This window comes from Herpailurus yagouaroundi, unplaced genomic scaffold (assembly GCF_014898765.1).
Source record: "Herpailurus yagouaroundi ecotype Mexico unplaced genomic scaffold, PumYag 217, whole genome shotgun sequence".
NCBI lineage: Eukaryota > Metazoa > Chordata > Mammalia > Carnivora > Felidae > Herpailurus > Herpailurus yagouaroundi.
This window is the reverse complement of record NW_024412448.1, coordinates 576,869-595,843: the sequence shown is the minus strand read 5'-3', so window position 1 is coordinate 595,843 and position 18,975 is coordinate 576,869. Positions and strand designations below refer to the sequence as shown.

Sequence of the window (18,975 nt, the reverse complement as noted above, 5' to 3'; positions counted from 1 at the left end):
TCTTGATGGCTACTGTGGAAGATGAGAGTTTACCTCTTTACCATCACCCTCGTGTGCTTGTGTTTCCTCCTTTGTCTGATTACAGTATACCTGATTTCTAGATTTTGGCTAGATCAATATCAGTGTCTTGCAGATATGATTATGTAAATGTTATTGCTGAGCCTTGAAATACATTATGATTACATTTTCTTTTATATTTTTGTCTTGCCTGGAGTTAGTGATTGCCTTGTATTTTATTTGTTTAGCTTTCTGCATGCTCATCACGAAGTTATCCTCTTGATAGGGTCAGCCTGTGGTCATCTGTCCCACTTTATTACAGAGCCTCTTCTGGAGCCCTCCACTCTGGCAGCCTTCACCCTCTGGCTTCAGTGTGGACTCTTTGTCCCAGGACTGTTGCCAGCTGTTCTGTTAGAAATTCTCTTGCTGGGTCCTGTGTCTTCTCTTGATTAATCCCTCATTTTGGTGGAGCACAACATGAGATATGGCTTCTTTAGAGAAACCTTGGTAGAAAATGCCTTAATTTGACCCTTACTTACACTTGACTCATGATTTGGGTATAGAATTCTAGGTAGCTCTCAGTGTTGCTGGGGAGAAGTCCAGAATCACTCTGATTAATGACCCTTTATATGAAACTATCACCCTTCCTGCCTTGGGAGCTTTCAGGATCCCTTCCTGATTCCTGACATTCTAGAAGTTTACCAGTGACGTGCACTGGTCCCTCTGTCATTTGTTGTGATGGGTACTTCCTGGACCCTTTAGTCCAGACCTTTTTCCTGGACACACTGGACAGAGGATCTGAAGTGGGCTTTGCAGCGAGCCCGACGCAGGACTCGAACCCACAGACCAGGAGACCATGACCTGACCCGCAGTCAGATGCTCAACCAACTGAGCCACCCAGGTGCCCCTGTCTCTTATAGTCTCTTTTGAAGATGCTTTTAATTTGGTAAGGTCCAGTTTATCAATTTGTTCTTTTATGGATTTTGCTTTGGGTATTTTATCTAAGAAATCTTTGCCCAATTCAAACTCACAAAGATTTTTCTCTCAAGAGCTTGTCTTGTTCTCTGAAGCTTACCTTTTTTTTTTTTTTAATGCTTATTTATTTTTGAAAGACAGCACAAAAGCTGGGGAGGGGCAGAGAAGGGGGGGACAGAGGATCCAAAGTGGGCTACGCACTGACACCAGACAGCCCGACGAGGGGCTCAAACTCACAAACTGCAAGATCATGACCTAAGCCAAAGTCAGACGCTTAACCGACTGAGCCACCCAGGCGTTCCCCTTACCTCTTTTAAAAATATCACGGAGGTGATTCCTTCTCTGTGGCCTGAGAATATCACTTCCAATTCTGTGGTTGGTTTCCATCTCCCTTAGTTTTCTTCTTTTGTCTATACTGTTTCTTCCTTCCAGATGATTTCTGTGCCTCCCATCGATCATTATGTTTTCTGGGTTTTTTGTTTTTTTATTTTTTTGTAAGTCATCTTTATGCCCAACGTGGGTCTCCAACTCATGACCCTGAGATCAAGAGTCGCACACTCTACTGACTGAACCAGCCAGGTGCCCCTGGTCTCCGTTGTTTATGAAGGCTTTCCTCAGATGTGTGTGTCCCTTGGCTGCCAGCCTGGTGTTAAAGGGGGCACAGGGAAGCAGAGTGGGACTGTGGGTGCATGGCAGGCTTGTTGCCTCATGGCCCTCCTCTGAGTCCTGGCCCTTTCGTGGACATCCCCCGGGGCGAAATCCTTCAGTATGGCTGTCTGCGTCTGGGAGCCAAGTGGTGAGGAGGCGGCCAGGGTCCTCCCTTCTCCGTGCAGAGTAACTCCCTCAGCTGCCCTGTCTGGGCCGTGCCTCGCGCCCACAACCCCCTCTGGTCCACTGCAGAGAGTATATGTTGAGTAGAAGGAGAATCCGTGCCCTGTTGTCTTCCTACGTGGAGATGGCCTGCTGACTGTTCACAAAAGGTTAAATATATGCACCTGGCAAATACCCAGAGAATCTAAAATGGTGAAAGTCAATCTCCCTCTTCCCCTGCCCCCACCTTTCCCCGCATGGAGGTAATGCTCGCCCTTCCTTGTTTCCTGTGGATCTTTGTGCGGGATAATCTCTGCATAGTTTTTTTCCTCTACAAGCACCATACCTGTTCTGCATTCCGCTGTGCTCATTTAGCTGTCTATTTGGGGGATGATCCCTTATCAGCCGCATAGATGGCGTTTTAACAGCTGCTCTGTGTTCTTTTGACGTCCTGTGCCCAGGGGTGGACATTGCGTCTTTGCTCTTGTGCGGGACACTGTGGCAGCTGTCTCTGGGCACATTCTTGTGTGCACTTGTGCAGACAGACGAGTTTTATAAAGAGCTAGACAGGTTGTTGCTGGAAAACCCCACCGTTGGAGTTTTTATCCAATATTTTCTCTGTCCTCTTGGCAGGACAAGTAATGCTCCTGGCAGCTGGGATTTTCGATGAGGGGAGATGCATGTGATGGGCGGCGTTCTAGGGCTAAACCGGCACCCACGGCTCACTCGAGCTGCACATGTCTGTCCAGGTGTATAAAACCCTTCGAGACGCCGTGGTGACCATGTACAGGACCGAAGGCCCCTTGGTCTTCTACAAAGGCTTGAACCCCACCTTGATCGCCATCTTCCCCTACGCTGGCTTCCAGTTCTCCTTTTATAACGCCCTGAAGCACGTTCATGAGTGGGTCATGCCTGCCGAGGGAAGGAAGAACGGTGAGACAGCCCTCACACGAAGGGAAGCTGGGTCTCCGCTGCACCCCCTCCCCCAAGCCAGAACATCTCCTTCTGAACCACCTGGGAAAGAAGGGCTTCCTGTCAGAAGCTGAGACATCCCGCTCTCCAGAACTTGCTCTGTAATACACCCAGCCAACCAAACCAGTCCCGCTGCTTGCAGACCCTCCCTCGCTTTCGGATCTTGCCACCCCATCGGTGGCACGGTCAAAATTTATTTCTGACTTTGGTCATGGTTTTCATTTTTGTCTGAGGTCCCACTTACACGCAGCCTGGTTTTGGTTGTGTCTTTTGTTTGGTTCTTGTTTGAGGAGGATGGGAAGAGCGGTGGGCGTCCTGGTCCCTCCTGAGCCTTGAACCGAGTCACACGGCAGACGGCAAGCCCTCACTTCTGTTCCATCCTCATTGTCACTCTTCCCCAACATGGCTGTGTGTGGTTCTCCTCAGAGACTCAGGGTGCTGGTGGGTCTTTGTTTCACGGTGGAGGGCTAGGCTCTTGACCTTGAACTTGTCTGCCCCCGATAACACTTCTCTCCTTTATCCCCCTCAATCCCACTTTGATTCAGAGAACCTCAAAAACCTCCTCTGTGGCAGTGGAGCCGGAGTCATCAGCAAGGCCCTCACGTACCCCCTGGACCTCTTCAAGAAACGGCTGCAGGTCGGAGGGTTTGAGCAGGCCCGAGCCTCCTTTGGCCAGGTGAGCCGTCCCCCTCAGAGAGCTCTGAGTCTTGTCCCTCACCTGCCCATTGGGCAGCATTAGCCCCCACAGCCCTGTCATCCCCGACCTGTCCCTGGGGACCCCCAGAAATGCGGGAAAGCCACACACAAAGCCCCGTGCATGTTGGGCACTGTGGGACGATGCAGGTGAAGGAGAGCTTGGTGTTTCCTCTTAAAAAGTGTTCGATTCAGTTTGGGCCAGAGAAAGGTCCCCAAAATACTAAAGAACACGGAGAAGGAGACTCCCACCGGCACATAGAGTTGTTTGCTTTATTCTGTAGTGGTTCCTGGAGAGGAATGAATTAAATCTGATCGACTCATACATGGATTCATTCTTCACCCAGAAGAGAGGGGTGGGATGGATTGGGAGTCAGGGAAGGGCGGGAGCATTTCTTACTTGAGGGAAGGGAAAGAATGGAGTTAGTTGTAATATATCTTTGTAGGAAATTCAGAGAAGTCTGCTAGACGGAAAGATTAAAATCACACATAACTCCTAACACCACCTACCCACAGGTAGCAGTCATGCAGAATCTTTGGCTCTAGGTTTGTTTCTTTGCATAAACATACGTGTATACATTTTAACAAATATGGAGCTGTTCACAAGGTTTTTATAACCTCCTTTTTCCTCCTTGTCCTGAAAGGACGGTTTGAGTTTGGACAGTTGGCGAGAGCCCAGGGCAGAGGAGCTAGGCCCTGCTTCTAACAGACTGTGTGGCTGGTTTTGTGGGAGGACCGGTGGTGGATGACGACAGATCAGGGAGGGAAGTTGAGGCCAAATGAAGCAACACTCTGAATACAGGCCACGGAGTGTGGACTTGATCCCTTCCCTTCCTTCCCCTTCCCCTTTCTTCTTCTCCTTTTCTTTCTTTCCTTCTTTTCTTTTCTTTTCTCTCTTTCTTTGTTTCTTTCTTTTCTTTTTTTTTTTTTTTTTAATTTTTTTTTCAACGTTTATTTATTTTTGGGACAGAGAGAGACAGAGCATGAACAGGGGAGGGGCAGAGAGAGAGAGGGAGACACAGAATTGGAAACAGGCTCCAGGCTCTGAGCCATCAGCCCAGAGCCCAACGCGGGGCTCGAACTCACGGACCGCGAGATCGTGACCTGGCTGAAGTCGGACACTTAACCGACTGCGCCACCCAGGCGCCCCTCTTTTCTTCACTTAACGTGGGGCTTGAACTCACAACCCTGAGATTAAGAGTTGCGTACTTTACCAACTGAGCCAGCCAGGCACCCCTTGGTTCTTTATAATACCACTGCCAACACCACGGGGAGTTACTGGAGATTTGGAGGGAGCTGTGTCTTGGGGACGCGAGTCTGGCAGCAATATGTGGTCAACTGAGAAGGCCAGACTGGAGGCTAAAGCTAACAAGGGCTAGATTCAGATCAACCACCCAAAGGGAACCAGGTGGGATGGGATAAAGGGTTGGAGGCGCCTTTGGGAAGAGGGTCCTTAAGAGGCGCAGTCAGTAGGAGCTCTGTCCAGTGCTGATTTCTAGGTACATCTGTTCAGTCTGAATTATTAGTCCACTTGGAAGAGAAAGAAAAGGTCTACTTTTCTGTCCTTTTTGCCTTGTCATTTCTTTGTCCAGCAAGTGTTTATTGGGAGCTGTGATGTGCCGGGTGCTGGGCTGACAAAAGAGTACAGCCAACACCCACGTGTTGAGCTCTTCTTCTGCTCTCCACCAAGTACCCTCCCTGTTCCTCTCCCCAGGTTCGCAGCTACAAGGGCCTCGTGGATTGTGCCCGGCAGGTGCTTCGAGAGGAAGGCCCAAGGGGCTTCTTCAAGGGCCTGTCCCCCAGCCTGCTGAAGGCTGCTCTCTCCACCGGCTTCGTGTTCTTCTGGTATGAGCTCTTCTGTAACCTCTTCCACCACATGAAGAAGGCGGACAGCTAGGCCCGAGGGCAGGAAGGGCAACCTCCCGAAGGAAGGCAGGCTCACCTACGATCTTGTGTTGCGCTGAGAGCTGCCGCCCGCTCCATCCCTGCCAGCCAGCGTGTCTGTCACCAGAAGGACAAGGAGAGCGCACAGGACTCGGTCTGTGGGGACACAGCCATGCTGGTCCGAGGAGTTTGCGGTGGCTTCTCTGTAGCCCATGCTCACAGGAAAGGCAGCAGCTGCTACCCTGTGTTCTTAGCCCCTTCCACCCAGAGAACTGTCCCTGCTCTGGGTGGGGCCGTGGCCGGAGCATGAAGGCTGGGATTGGGCCCTTGGCAGGGGCCTGGTCCTCACGTGTAGGCTCTTACTCCCACCAACTAATTTAATACACATTGAAGCTACAAGCACATTGCTTAATCTCACTCCCGTCTTCCCTTCCTCATCATCCCTCCTCACAAAGTGTGAGGGAGGGGACCGTTGCCTTCCTCAGATGCCATTTTTCTAAGTAGTTGTATCCCTCACGCAGCTTTGCTTCTAGTTCTGGGGGAAGAACTGGTCACTTTATAACCGCCCCCCCACCCGCACCCCATGCCCAGATCTTCATGTCTTAATTTCCACTCAGGCTGTTCTCTCCCCTGGACAACGGAGCACAGCTGAGGGCCTCTGGGGGGGGGGGGGGGGGGGGGGGGGGGTGGTAGGCAGGTCCCAGCAGCCTGAAGGCAGTGGGGGGTTGTGCTGATGGGAAGGACTGTGGGTGAAGATGGGGGCCCTTCTCCCTAGTCTACCTGGGATCACTCCTCTTGCATGGGGTGGGGGGAAGCTTACAGCTGAGCCAGTTGGCATCAGCTGCCCTCTCAGGGTGCCCCAAGGTGCTGTGTGTATCCTCTGTCATCCCTGAAGGGCCACAGCTCTGAAGCAGCCGTGTGAGCAGATGGTAGAAGGAAAGGGTTGGACAGACAGCCTGCTGAGGGCACAATTGGGGGCGGGGGGTGTCAGCACAAGAATTTACATCTACTCATCTGTGCACAGAGGAGACACTGCACTTAGGGGGACGGGGGTGAGAGGGAATTTACAGAACACAAGCACCACCCTTTCCACCCAGTTCTGCCCCCCTACGTACCCACACAGGGCAGCCCAGCCTGCAGGGTTGCCTGTGCAGGGGAGGCCAGCATGGAGGAGCACAGGAGTCCCCTGCAGGACTTTACCCTGCTCGGAGACTGGGATCTGGCTCCAGCCTTTGCAATGACTTAGGATGAAGGCACAGGCTGGGAGCAAGCCTGTGTGGGTGTCGTGTGGGTGTCGGACTCCTGTCATAGGAACTGTTTGGGCTCTGACCTGGGGCTTTGTGGTATGTTTGGGACCCTGACTCCTGAAGCTTCCCTGCTCTTGGCTGCTAATTCTGAAGATCTAGGCTGTGGGTAGCGTTTGGGGCACTGGAGGCCTGGGTTGGGGCTGCAGGAAGGCAGCTGCCTGAATGTATTTTTAAAGAAATCCCACTTGAGTGGAATAAAGTACGCTTTATTCTTTTCATCTCTTCTACTCATTACTTTCTTTTGCTGCAGCCGTCCTTCCTCATTTTTCTGGTGACCACTCCCGCCAGCTGTTTTAATCAGAGGCGAGAACTCTGGCAACAGGAAGTCGCCATGGACACTTCTTGTCCACACCATGAAAAGAGGCAATTCTCTTCCAGCCCCTTCTGGTTGCCCTTCTGCAACCCAGGGCCGACCTCAGGGAGGGCCCTAAGCTGCTAGGCCTATGCCTCTTTCCCAGCCCCAGCCAAGACCAAGCGAGGAGCTTAACCAACTTCGGGGTCACCCCCAGAACTTCGCGGGTCACAGGCTAGCAGGGGGATGGGGTTCTTGGGCTGGTCCACTGGTTTTCAACTTATTTTACAAGTACTGTTTGTACTTGGAGTAGGAGAGAAGGAAAGGGGAGCAGTGATCCAGCCGTTACAGGCACCCCTGCCTTCTCGCGTCGGGGGCAAGAGGCCACCACCTGTAAGTTCCTGCCCCCTCCAGCCATCACTGCCCTACCTCCGCAGGGTCTCTTTAAGTCTCCTCTTTGGAACCCGTTTTAGCCCGAGCCCCAGGCGTTGGGACGGGGTAGGGTGCCACCACTTGCTACCAATGGCTTCCTGTGGGCCGAGGAGTAGGTCTCGCCCGGCGCGGGCGAGTCGAGTGAGGGTGGGGACAGCGTCGCGGATGTTCCCCGTGGTACCGCCACTGACCTCCGAAGGACGAGCGGTGAGGACAGCGTCCCCGGGACTCCGGCAGGTGGCGCTGGCGAGACTGCTCCCGCCCCGCCCCGCCCCTCCCGAGCCGGGCCGGGCCCCGCCCCATCCACGCCGGGCTCCGCCCCGGCGCCGCGCTCGGAAATGACCTAAGCGGCTTCGAGGCCCGACCAGCCACTCCAGCTGCTGCTGCGCGGCGGCCGGGGTCGCGCGCACCATGCTCTCCGAGCAGCCTCCGGGCACGCGGGCGCGGCGCCGGCCCGGCAGGTGGGTTCCGACGCTCGTGCCGCCTCTCGCCCGCGGGACTCCGGACGGCGACCCTGCGCCGCCGGGCAGGGTGTTCCGGGTTTGGAGAAGCTGCCTGGCTCTGGAGACCCCAAGGTCGTCTCCTTTGACCAGCGGGGAGGCACCGCGTCCGGAGAGGGGACTCCCACAGGGACCGCCGCTGGGAGACGCGTCATCCCGCTCCTCTCTTCTTTAAGAGGAACGGTCCAGAATGGAGTTCAGGAATTGGGAGTCCTGAGTGGGCAGGACCGGGTTTCTGCCGCTCGGGAGGCGAGTTTAACCAGTCCGTCCCTGGGAGAAGTTGGCCGGGACGGCGGCAGTTCGGGCTCCCGCACCCGCCCACACAGGCCAGGCGGAGGGCTGGAAGGGCGGGTTTGGGGACTGAGAGGGACTCTGATTAAAGCCGAAGGAGGGGAGACGGGGCTTGGAACCCTGCTGAGACAGCTGCCCGGTGTCCCCAGCCCGGTCATTCGCCGAAGTCTGCTGGGCCAGCAGCTTCCAGACTGGCTTATATAGACAGGGCAAGTGTCTGATGTGCCCCCATCCACACCCCCAGCGCTGCGCACCCCACCCCAACATTGGTATGAGCTGAGAATAACCCTACCTCCTGTGGAGACAAGAGGGTAGGCACGTTCACCTTCACCTCTTTACGCTTGTGTAATCCCAGAAGCTACTGGGGTTCTTAAACTGAGCAGCAGGTGCCTGGCTGGTGCCCAGTCTCCACCAGAAGCCAAACTTGGTGGGCGTTCAGCCAACCGCCCAATGCGACGGACTGGCTGGGAGGACCTGTCTCAGTGTGCGGGCCAGCCCTGCCTGGGGCGTGCAGCATGGGAACCTGGCCCCACAGTGCACACCTGAGGCCTCTCCCTTGCCCCTCTCCTCCTCCCTAGGTGCTGTCATTAGTCCCACCCCAGTAAAGAGCTGCTGGGGCTGAATGGTCATGGGGGAGCCTGGTAGAGAGGAGTATAAAATCCAGTCTTTTGACGCAGAGACTCAGCAGCTGCTGAAGACAGCACTCAAAGGTGAGCATGGGCGCCCCCCTGAGCTGTACAGAATGGTCCAAAGTGTCAGGCCTGGAGACCTGAGTCTCATCCCAGAATGCCCAGCTGTCCCTTTGCTTTCTGAGAGCAGGAGCGAGTAAGTCACTCTTGGACTGGAGGACAAGCTACATTTAGACCAGCATTTCAAAGTGTGAATCATAGAGTCACCTCTCAGGCAGTAAAGCCATTTTTTAAAGTTCAAGTTCCCATGAAAGGGGCTGGAGCACAGAGAAGAGAGTCGTCTCCTGAGCCCTGACATTGGACCAGGTTTCAGCCACAGGAGGCTGTCTTGAATGTGCAGAGCTGGCTGACTTGGGACAGAGGATGGAGCGTTGTGCTTGGCAGAGGAGATGTAGTAATTGGCCTGGATTTGTGCCTTCTGCAGCACCCAGAAGTTTGACTCAGCTAACAATTAGTAATGCCCATCACATGCCAAGCTAAGCCTGTTGGGGAGGCCCTGCCTGGACCGCTCTTGTCAGGGTTCATGTATTAGAAGAACACTGTGCATTGTTAAGAACACTTTCTTCCGTGAAATTGCTGTCAAGTTGTTCAGTGCTCCTTCCTCAGCCTAGTGCCAGGAAATGATGTGTGCCCTAAAAAAACTGGCATTCTTTGATTAGTCTGTAGTGGCCACATAACCCTTCTGGTTTCCTCCGAGTGGGCCATCAGGCTCACGGTAGAGCTGCTCCTGTGTGTGGTTACTTCTCCATGTATCTTCTGGTCTCTTTACACGTCAGGTTTATAATGGGAGTGCTCTTTTGTAAGTATCTCCCATCCCTGTAGAAGCAAATAGAGGCAAATGTGGTAATTCAGCAGCTCTGGATTCCCACCTGTCTCTACCCCAGATCCAGGTGCTGTGGACTTGGAGAAGGTGGCCAATGTGATTGTGGACCATTCTCTGCAGGACTGCGTCTTCAGTAAAGAAGCAGGGCGCATGTGCTATGCCATCATTCAGGTTGGCCGGGACTGGTAAAGCGGAAGATGCTTTGAGAAAGACCTCAGCACAGGGCAGAAAGCCTGGCCAGCAGGGCAGAGATGCACAGGGCTCCCCTCGGGTGGAGAGAGATGGACAGGAGGGTCCTCTGTCACCGAAGCTTGGGTGAGGGTTGCCATGGCACCGCCCTCTGCTCACCATCCTTTCCCTGGCTCACAGGCTGAGAGCAAGCAAGCAGGCCAGAGTGTCTTCCGACGGGGACTCCTGAACCGGCTGCAGCAGGAGTACCAGGCTCGGGAGCAGCTGCGAGCCCGGTCCCTGCAGGGCTGGGTCTGCTATGTCACCTTTATCTGCAACATCTTTGATTACCTGAGGGTGAGGCCCCGGTAGTCACCCTGTGCAGCAGAGACAGCCTGTCTCCTTCAGCCACTAAACCAGTGCTCTGGTCCCCACTCTCCCCCCACAGGTGAACAACATGCCCATGATGGCCCTGGTGAACCCCGTCTATGACTGCCTCTTCCGGCTGGCCCAGCCTGACAGTCTGAACAAGGAGGAGGAGGTGGGTGACCCGTTCGGACAGCTGTGGAGGGGGGGCAGTCTCAGATGCCTGTTGTCCATGGAGGCATCCGAGAGCATCACTTCTTAGGGTGGGAGCCTGGTGGGGACGTGCGAGGCCTGCCTCAGTTCCAGGATAAGCTGCCAGGCCTGAAATTTATCCAGAACAGAGCAGCCAAAACCTACAGGCTCAGAGGCTTTGTCCCCAGTAGGAAAGCTAACCTGTGATAAGAATCCAGCTGTGGATACACATGGCCCAGAAACCCATCAGTTAGGCAGGTGAGGAGAGGGGTAGAAAGGCTGGGTTAAGTGGCAGCTTACAGAGAGGGCCTGCACCCAGCCTGGCCCAAGAGACCTTAGGTAAGTCCTGAACTGGTCTCCTTTCACGTAAAATGTGGCTAATACCCACCAGGTGGTGTGAGGATGACAGGAGAAAATGAGCATATGGGGCCAAGCACGGAACCCTGCAAGCGCTCCGTTCACGGCTGCTCGGTCATGGGCTGGCACTGCCTTGGGGGTCACCTCCCACTGCCCTCCCCCACAGGTGGACTGCCTGGTGCTCCAGCTGCATCGGGTGGGGGAGCAGCTGGAGAAGATGAACCGACAGCGCATGGATGAGCTCTTTGTCCTGATCCGGGATGGCTTCCTGCTCCCAAGTGGCCTCAGCTCCCTGGCCCAGCTGCTGCTGCTGGAGATCATCGAATTTCGGGCAGCCGGCTGGAAGACGACCCCGGCTGCCCACAAGTATTACTATAGCGAGGTCTCCGACTAGGCCTCCCAGTCAGGCTGCCGCACCAGAAGCACCGGCCTCTCACCTACCCGACTTCCTGCCTCTCCCAAAGACTGTCCTTCCAGACTTTCAACAGCTCCTGAGCGGTTTCCCACTTATGCTGTGGTCCTGCCCTGAGCACCTTCCCTTCTGGATTCGGGAACTGGGGAAAACACCAAACAGACTTGCCCCCCACTGTCCCATCACCTCCAACCTGGGCCAGGCAGAGAAATGCAGCTTCTAAGAACCACTGCCTTGTGTAGCCACTGGTGCAATAGCCATCTTGGTGCCTCAGTTTCCCCATCTGTAAAATGGGTACCCATAGCTACCGGTGGGATACTTTGGGATATCAAGGGGCAGAGCACAAGTCCCACCAGAGAGTGCTTTTTACATTTTGTACAAGGACCACTTCGGAAGCAAACACATTTCTAGTCGGTTTTAGTAAATGGCAGCACCCCATCACATGCTACATCAGTTCAGGGTGACAGTTTTCTAATAAAGCTTTTCTAACATTAAAACTGCTTCCTTTCGTATCATCCTAAGTTCTACCCCCGAATTGAGGGGAGAGACTGGATGGGCCCTAAGTTTCCTGCAGGAAATCTAAAGTGGTATGTTCCTTCATTGTAAGGAGATGGGATAGGAAGAGCAAGTTCTAGGCCCGAAAGAAAGGACTAACCAATACATGTGTTGCTCCATCCTTATGAGGCCTGCCTGCCCTGAAAAAGGAACGACATCCTTAACCCTTAAGTGTTTCATTACTTCTTGCAGCAAAGAGCCCCGGGGTCCTCCCAGGGCCCCTACCCTCCCTCTACCACCAGCGGTAGTGAGCCAGCGCACGGTTGGCCTCGGCCATCTTGTGCATGTCATGCTTCTTCTTGATCACAGGGCCCTGGTTGTGAAAAGCCTCCAGCAGCTCATGGGACAACTTCTCCGGCATCAGCACCCGCCGGTGCTTCTTCTCCCGGCACTCAGTAATCATCCACTTCATGGCCAGGAAGCGACGGCGCCGGTCAGCTAGTGGCACGGGGACCTGAAGGAGACAAGACGTGGGCAAGTTAGTCCAAGAACTTGCCAGGCCTGCAGCCTCCTTCCTCCCTAAGCTGTAAGGGGTAGCCACAGGTTCCCTCTGACCCAGCCCTGGCAACGCTCCTGAGAAGAAGGGCCTCGCTTCTCCTCTTGTGAGTTACCCACACCCGAGTGACCTCAGTGTAGCAGACACAAAGGCGTTCATTGAGCAAATGCTCATTAAGCACAGACCTCTTTCACCTCTAAATGGAACCTTAGCCAAGTTGATACAAACATCAACTGGGAAAAGCCCCATCGAGCTGGGGTGACTCAGCTAACTCAGATCACAGGTGCCTATAAACACAATCCTCTTGTCCAAAAATTATCTGCTAGACCACCACTATATACCAGGTACCACACAAGACCCCAGGGACACAGTCATTAACGAGAGTCTCTTCCCTTGTGAAGTTTATGTTAAAAAAGCAGATGATGGGTGCCTGGGTGGCTCAGTCGGTTAAGCGTCCGACTTCGGTTCAGGTCATGATCTCACGGTTTGTGGGTTCAAGCCCTGCATCGGGCTCTGTGCTGACAGCTCAGAGCCTGGAGCCTGCTTCAGATTCTGTGTCTCCTTCTCTCTGCCCCTCCCCCACTCATGGTGTCTTTCAAAAATAAAACAAATTAAAAAAAAAAAAAAGATGAGAACACTGGCTTATAACAATGATGTATAATTAAGTGCAGTAACAGACCCCTCATTCAGTTCAGGAAATGGTGATGAAGCATCAGTTACAGGTCAAGCGCTACTCTAGGCACCGGGAGATGAAGAGGAGTTATAAACACAGTCCCTCACTGCAAGAAGCTTACAATTTAAAACAGGGCATAGTGGACAGAATGGGGGTGGGGTGGGCTTCCAGAAAAAGTAATTCGGATGATTCTTTGCTCTCTTCCCCTCCCATCTTCGGCCTGTGAGTTTTACACTAGGACTCCGACGAGCAGATTCTGACAGAACCTAGTCCCTATAAAACTATCAATCTTGGCCTTGCTCTGGACCCTCCCCCTCTCAAGCACCCCCCAACCATCTTGTTTCATGGGTGGGCAGCCCTGCGTTCCGGCCCTGACCACTCACTTGGTAGAAATGGCCGCCTCTGAGGATGGGTACCAGCCCAATCACAGGCTCACAGTTTTTCAGTGCTTGGTGGAAGATGGTATAGGGGTTGCGTTCGATGGATGTCCGTTCCTCTGCAGAGGCAGCATGGTACTTCTCAAACTGCTTCCTTTTCACAGCTTCCAGAGTCTGCAAAGGCATACATTGAAAGACACCGCACCAGCCTCCCTACAGGGTTTTCCCAGTTGAGCTAGTACCTTGCCGTTTACTCCTCCCATCCTGCTCTCCTACAACAGTGCAGCTCCTCTCTCAGAACTTCTAAGGCAAAGTTCCTAAGTGCCTCCCTCTTTCTGAGCGAGGACCAGGCAAACAGGCCAAGATTTGTGATTGGGGGAGTGAATGGTGGTGGCCGACTCCTGCAGGATGTATTAAAGTCACCACCTCCACCCATACATAGGAAGGTCATTCTAATGGCAGGTATGTGAATTTGTGCTTTTTTTATGCTAAAGTGAAAGCCACATACAAAGCTGTAAGAAAGCAGACGGGAGACGAGCTGCTTACCTGCGCCATGAGGGATCTGGCCAGGACTTTGTTTCCTCCTTTCATTATCATGTTGGTGAATTTACTTCAAGAAGAAAAGCAACACGTTTAGGTTTCCAAGGCCTAGGATTCCACAGAATCCTAACTGCAGACCCTCCCTGGTATAGTCCCAGTCTGTGGAACAGAAGTATTTGCTTCCATCTGACCTGATCACTGGGTCTTCAAACACAGAGCTTGTTTTCGACGCTGGGGCAGCTTTGATATGCTGAGTCTTCCTGAGTTCCCGCTCATACTTCTCCTCCTCCGTCAGCTCTGCCAATGGCTTACGGTAATATTCTTTGTCAACCTGTGGATCCTTGTATTCAGGACCATAGCGGCTCCCCCTCACCTGGGTTAGCCTAAGAGGGGGGGAAGAGGAAGAGGCGGGCAAAAGTTGACCCCACAAGAGAAAAGGCCTTACTTACTAGGCATGTTTGCCAACCCGTCGAGGAGAGAGAGGCAGGGACAGCGTTAGGCAAACCTGAACGCAGTATTTCTGGCTCTTGTCCCAAGAGGTAAGTAAACTCCCCCCAAAAAGGCCAGGAAAGTCTCCCCCTCGTCAAGTGCCAACGGTAAGGAGAGCCTCCTGAAATCACAGGATAGGCGCCCCGCCTAGGCAGCTCTCCCCCAACCTCTCCCAACACAGAAAATCCCAGCGCTGAGCTCTTTCGTAAGACCGCGCTTTCAGCTTCCAATCAGAACCCCATCGCCGGAACAATCACGAAACCTTCACACTGGCCCAAAGTCACGCAGCTAATTCAGAGTCTTGGACCCAGGTGTCCTGGCCCGCAGGCTCTGTCCAGGTCCCCGCACGGTCCGCTTGTGGCCCTTTCCTTCCCTGCAGGTCTCTCCGTGAAGACCCAAGCGGCCCCCCGGCTTCCCGCCGCCCTCCTACCCTGGAAACCGCAGGAGACGATTCCGTACGCCCAGCGCCAGAACCGGCCACCCTCGCGCAGCCTTCACCGCGGGCGCAGCCATCTTGGCTGGCCACAAGGACCCCAACAGGGCCGTCCTCGGCGTGCCTGAGCGAGGGACGGCAGGCGGGGAAAAAGCTCCACAGGGTCCTAAATCTGTGCGTCACCCTGTTAGTCCGGACGTTAAGAGTCTCTCACTCCGAGGTCCAAAGGGAAGAAGCGAAAGGAAACATTCGGCTTCTCATCCGTCGCAGTCTGATTCGACCGTCGGCGGCGGGGCTCTCTCCTCTCAGGCCCCATGCACGCCCCGCCCCGGCTCATCTCTTGCAAGTTCTCGCGAGGTTTGAGGCCGCAGGGCCGGCCCGGGCGGCTGCAATATGGCGGAGGCGGAAGGGGAGAGCCTGGAGTCCTGGCTGAGTGAGTAGCCGCGGCCGCTTCTGTCTGTCCTCGAGCCCCCTCGCCGCCCCCGCTGCCCCCCCTACACCTCCTCCCAGGGCCCAGTGGCGGCGTCTCCTAGCAGCTCGCGCTTCGGCTTGCCCTCGCCGCAAGCTGTCAACGATCACGCCCCTTCCCCAGCAGGGCGCCCGGTCCCCCTCCCGGCGCCTCCTCCCACTGCTGCGCGCGGCGGCGGGAGCTGCGTACTGTCCCGGCCCCGCGGGGTGCGGAGAAGCGTCAGCTAAGTGCTCCCGGCTGACATGCATCGGCGATTTGGGGACATTGTGGTGGGGCCCCGCTTCTCAGACCCCCGTGCCTCAGTCTCAGACCGAGGGAAAAGCCGCGGATTGGGGCTGAAACTTCGGGAGCGGTGGGCACCAGTGAGTATACACATACTGCTTCAGAATTGCGACCATGTATTTGAGAAGTGGCCGCTTCGCTGAGGCAGAATGTTTGAAGTGAGAATAATCCAAAGTAGGGTAAAGAACAGAGCTCTATTTTCCTGCAGCGGCCAAAGCTTGGTTATGTCTGTGTTGGGAGACACACACACTTGAACACCTTAACGAGTCATCGTCGATAGCATACTCTGAGCAAAGCTGAGAAACACAGCCTAGTGCTGTAGTTAGAGCGGCCTTTGCTCTAATTGCTAAATCATATTTCTGTTAAGGAAATACAGGTTAACCTTGTTAGCAGGTAGTACTCTGCTGAAGGGTTAATAAGTTAACTTTCCTATGGGCTAGAAGAGGCCCTTGGAGGCCTCTTTAAGTGAACACAGATTGGGCAGGATGGTGACAGGTAGGATGCCTAGAGATTGCCTTGCGCAGAGACCTCTTATGTACCAGAGCCTCCAGGCTGTTTCCTCCAATGGCCTGAGCTTTCTTAATAAGAACCCCCCTTCAGGTTGTTGAACCCAGGTTACATTTGCAAAATCTGCAGTTGCAGGCAGGTCACAGTCTTCTGTATATATGGAACTGTTCTCTAAGGAGCTCAAAGCACTCCAAAGACACTCATTTAATTCATTTATCAAGTATCCTAGTGAAGCAGGTACTAATGGCACCATTTCACAAAAAGAGGACACCCTGACTCTAATCAAACCACTTGTCCAGAGACATCTAACCAGATATAGATATAACTACACTGGAATTGGATGTTGTTGTTGTTTTTTAAGTTTATTTATTTTGAGAGAGAGAGAGAGAGAGAGAGAGAGAGAGAGAGAGAATGAATCCCAAGCAGGCTCTGTGCTGTCAGTGCAGAGCCCATCCCAGGGCTCAATCCCACGAACCGTGATAACATGACCCGAGCTGAAATCAAGAGTCAGATGCCCAACTGACAGAGCCACCCATGGGTCCCTGAAATTTGTTTGATTCACGAATATGAATAGGGACGTTGAAGTAATTTGACTTAAGCTGAGTTTAATAGACTAGATTTAGAGTTATATTTTGAAATAGGAGAGGGACAGACCTGTTTTTGAGGGAGAGTAGAGATTGTGAGTGGGGGAAGGACAATGGTGTCTGTAGACTTTAGAGCTGATACTGGCCTTTGATTTTTCCCATTAGAGTGACATTAGGGGCAGTGTTCAGATTCCTTCCATTCTTATCCGTCATTCACCTTCACAGTTCTTGTGACTTATTGGTGTGAACTTGGCCAGGTGAACGAACCAGTGCTTGGGGTTTAGCACTATTTTAGTCTAGGTCCTTGTCACTCTGTGGATTGCCAGATTTATTATAGAAGCCTCTACTGGTCCCAGTGCTTCAGGTGTCTCCCCACGTCCCTTCTGTCCACTTGGCATTCTGCTCCCAGAAGAGCACTTCTGTGGAATCAGGTCGTCCCACTGCCGCACGCCTCCTGCCGCCTCTTGGTGGCTTCCTGAGCGTCTTCTTGCTTTGCTAAGTCAGATGTGTTCTTGTCCCATCAGCACACATTGCTCTCCTTCCCTGGAAACCCTGTTCTCCTTTGCTTAACTGAATGCTTTAAAACCCATCCCAGATTCTCCTTGTCCACGGACTGTCTCTTGATGACTTCAGCCTTTTCTGAATTCCTGTCATTACTATAATCAGTCCATAAGAAATACCTGTTATGTGGGGCGCCCGGGTGGCTCAGTCGGTTAAGCATCCGACTTCAGCTCAGGTCATGATCTCACAGTTGGTGGGTTCAGGCCCCCCGTCAGGCTCTGTGTTGACAGCTCAGAGCCTGAAGCCTGCTTCGGGTTCTGTGTCTCCCTCTCCCTCTGCCCCTCGTCTGCTCATGCTCTGTTTCAGTCTCAAAAATAAGTAAACATAAAAAGATTTTTAAGAAATACCTGTTATGTGAGGTATTATGAAAATTAATTAAGTTCAATCTGTCTTTGCCTTAAGTTCGGTAAAGGTGATCCTGGAGTGGATAAAGCATTATTAAAAAGATACAGGTACAAGGCAAGAACTGTAAATGCTAAAATGCAGGCAGTTTCTTCAGGAAATTGGGGAGAAGTGGAATGGAAACGTGATTCTGTCCGTGAGGAGGTAGCATTTGATCCAGGCCTTAAAGACTGGGGAAAACTGGCTAAGAAAACACTGGACGGTGATGTAAATAGAGAAACCATATAGGAACAGGTTTTTGGCTGGTTCAGGCAGGTAGTTCCAGTAGGAGTGTGGTGGGAGAGAAATCTGGGAAGTTAGAACCAAATTCTGGAAAAGCTGGAATTCCAGCTCAAAAAGCTTAAATTTCGACAGTTATCAGGTCCCCGTTCTTACCATCTCTCGTGAAATCAGTGTTTTACAAGGGTTAGTATAGGGGTTTTATATAGGATGGCCAGGAGAAATTCAAGAAGCAGGTGAAGAAGGGGTTGGGGTAGGGGCAGAGGTAAGAAAGGAAGGAGAGATTTAAAAAGATTTTAAGGGGGGTGGCTTAGTCGGTTAAGCGTCTGACTTTTGATTTTGGCTCACTGTGAAATCAAACCCCATGTCGGGCTCTGTGGTGACAGCATAGAGCCTGCTTGGGATTCTGTCTGCCCATTCCGTGCTTGTGCTTGCTGGATAAATAAATAGACCTTGAGAAGGAAGGGACCCTAGGTTGATGGAAATGGGTAAGAGGGAAGGAGTCAGCAATGGGGGTTCAAATCCGGATGCCTGGATGTGGGGGCAAAAGGAGTTTTTGAATGATGGCACCATTTTTCTTTAATTTTTTTAATGTTTTATTTATTTTGGAGAGAGACAGCGTGAGAGGGGGACAGAGGATCCAAAGTGAACTCCGTGCTGACAGCAGTGAGCCCAGTGTGGGGCTCGAACTCATGAACCGTGTGATCATGACCCGAGCAGAAACCGAGTCGGATGTTCAACCAACTGAGCCACCCAGACACCCCATGATGGCACCATTTATAGAAATAGGGAAGTCAGGAAGGAGAAGTAATGAGCTTGTTTTAAAACTTGTTTCTGTAACAAATCATATACTCTAATTTTTTGCTCTGGTTATTTTGCACGTGTTGCACCAACAGAGTATAACCTCCTCAAGGCTAGGCTGAGTCTTGGACTTTTTCTGTAGTCCCTCTATGGCCAAATGCTCTGTACTTAGTTTTCCTTTAGTTACGTTATTGATTGATTGAATAATATAGTACAATACAGTTGATCTGTGTAGTTAATTTTCTGTGAGCACTTAACAAAGACTTGGTGACTAAGGCCCTCTTGATTCAAGACCCTAGCACTGAAGGCTGACTCTTGATTGCTTTTCCATCCTGTATTCTTGCCTCTCTTAATCTCTAAGTAACATGTTACATAGAATTTGTCATGTGTGAAATGTTTGAGCTGTGTTGGGATTGGGTAGCCAGTG

General features: G+C 52.7%; 4 protein-coding genes across 11 annotated transcripts in view; 3 read left to right on the top strand and 1 right to left on the bottom strand.

Moving 5' to 3' along the window:
• SLC25A19 (solute carrier family 25 member 19) overlaps window positions 1–6,856 on the top strand; it is a 14,098-nt gene extending 7,242 nt beyond the window's left edge. For all 3 annotated transcript variants that reach the window (XM_040456387.1, XM_040456386.1, XM_040456388.1), the window contains 3 exons: window positions 2,532–2,715; window positions 3,300–3,430; window positions 5,162–6,856. In XM_040456387.1, coding sequence (XP_040312321.1) covers window positions 2,532–2,715; window positions 3,300–3,430; window positions 5,162–5,344 — 498 coding nt within the window. In that variant the 3' untranslated portion in view covers window positions 5,345–6,856. The remainder of the gene's footprint in view (window positions 1–2,531; window positions 2,716–3,299; window positions 3,431–5,161) is intronic.
• Window positions 5,207–11,657, top strand: MIF4GD (MIF4G domain containing). Of its 3 annotated transcripts, none has more exons than XM_040456393.1 (6): window positions 5,207–5,292; window positions 8,732–8,863; window positions 9,727–9,836; window positions 10,035–10,190; window positions 10,282–10,374; window positions 10,915–11,657. In XM_040456393.1, exons 2-6 carry the CDS (start codon window positions 8,776–8,778, stop codon window positions 11,140–11,142), a joined length of 675 nt encoding a protein of 224 aa, XP_040312327.1. In that variant the 5' UTR covers window positions 5,207–5,292; window positions 8,732–8,775; the 3' UTR covers window positions 11,143–11,657. The 3 variants fall into 3 exon arrangements, with proteins under 3 accessions (XP_040312327.1, XP_040312325.1, XP_040312326.1); XM_040456391.1 differs by lacking the exon at window positions 5,207–5,292 and adding an exon at window positions 7,694–7,823; XM_040456392.1 differs by lacking the exon at window positions 5,207–5,292 and adding an exon at window positions 7,864–8,111.
• Window positions 11,564–15,046, bottom strand: MRPS7 (mitochondrial ribosomal protein S7). Of its 2 annotated transcripts, none has more exons than XM_040456390.1 (5): window positions 14,938–15,046; window positions 13,993–14,184; window positions 13,808–13,871; window positions 13,268–13,435; window positions 11,564–12,169 (listed from the first exon to the last, which is right to left on the bottom strand). In XM_040456390.1, the coding sequence occupies exons 1-5, from the start codon at window positions 14,982–14,984 to the stop codon at window positions 11,948–11,950; spliced, it is 693 nt and encodes a 230-aa protein (XP_040312324.1). In that variant the 5' UTR covers window positions 14,985–15,046; the 3' UTR covers window positions 11,564–11,947. The 2 variants fall into 2 exon arrangements, with proteins under 2 accessions (XP_040312324.1, XP_040312323.1); XM_040456389.1 differs by lacking the exon at window positions 14,938–15,046 and adding an exon at window positions 14,721–14,898.
• Window positions 15,043–18,975, top strand: part of GGA3 (golgi associated, gamma adaptin ear containing, ARF binding protein 3) — a 16,125-nt gene continuing 12,192 nt past the window's right edge. For 2 of the 3 annotated variants that reach the window (XM_040456383.1, XM_040456381.1), the window contains exon 1: window positions 15,043–15,156. In XM_040456383.1, coding sequence (XP_040312317.1) covers window positions 15,117–15,156 — 40 coding nt within the window. In that variant the 5' untranslated portion in view covers window positions 15,043–15,116. Of the gene's footprint in view, window positions 15,157–15,206; window positions 15,555–18,975 lie in introns of those variants that run through there. The other variant, XM_040456382.1, reaches the window with a different exon arrangement.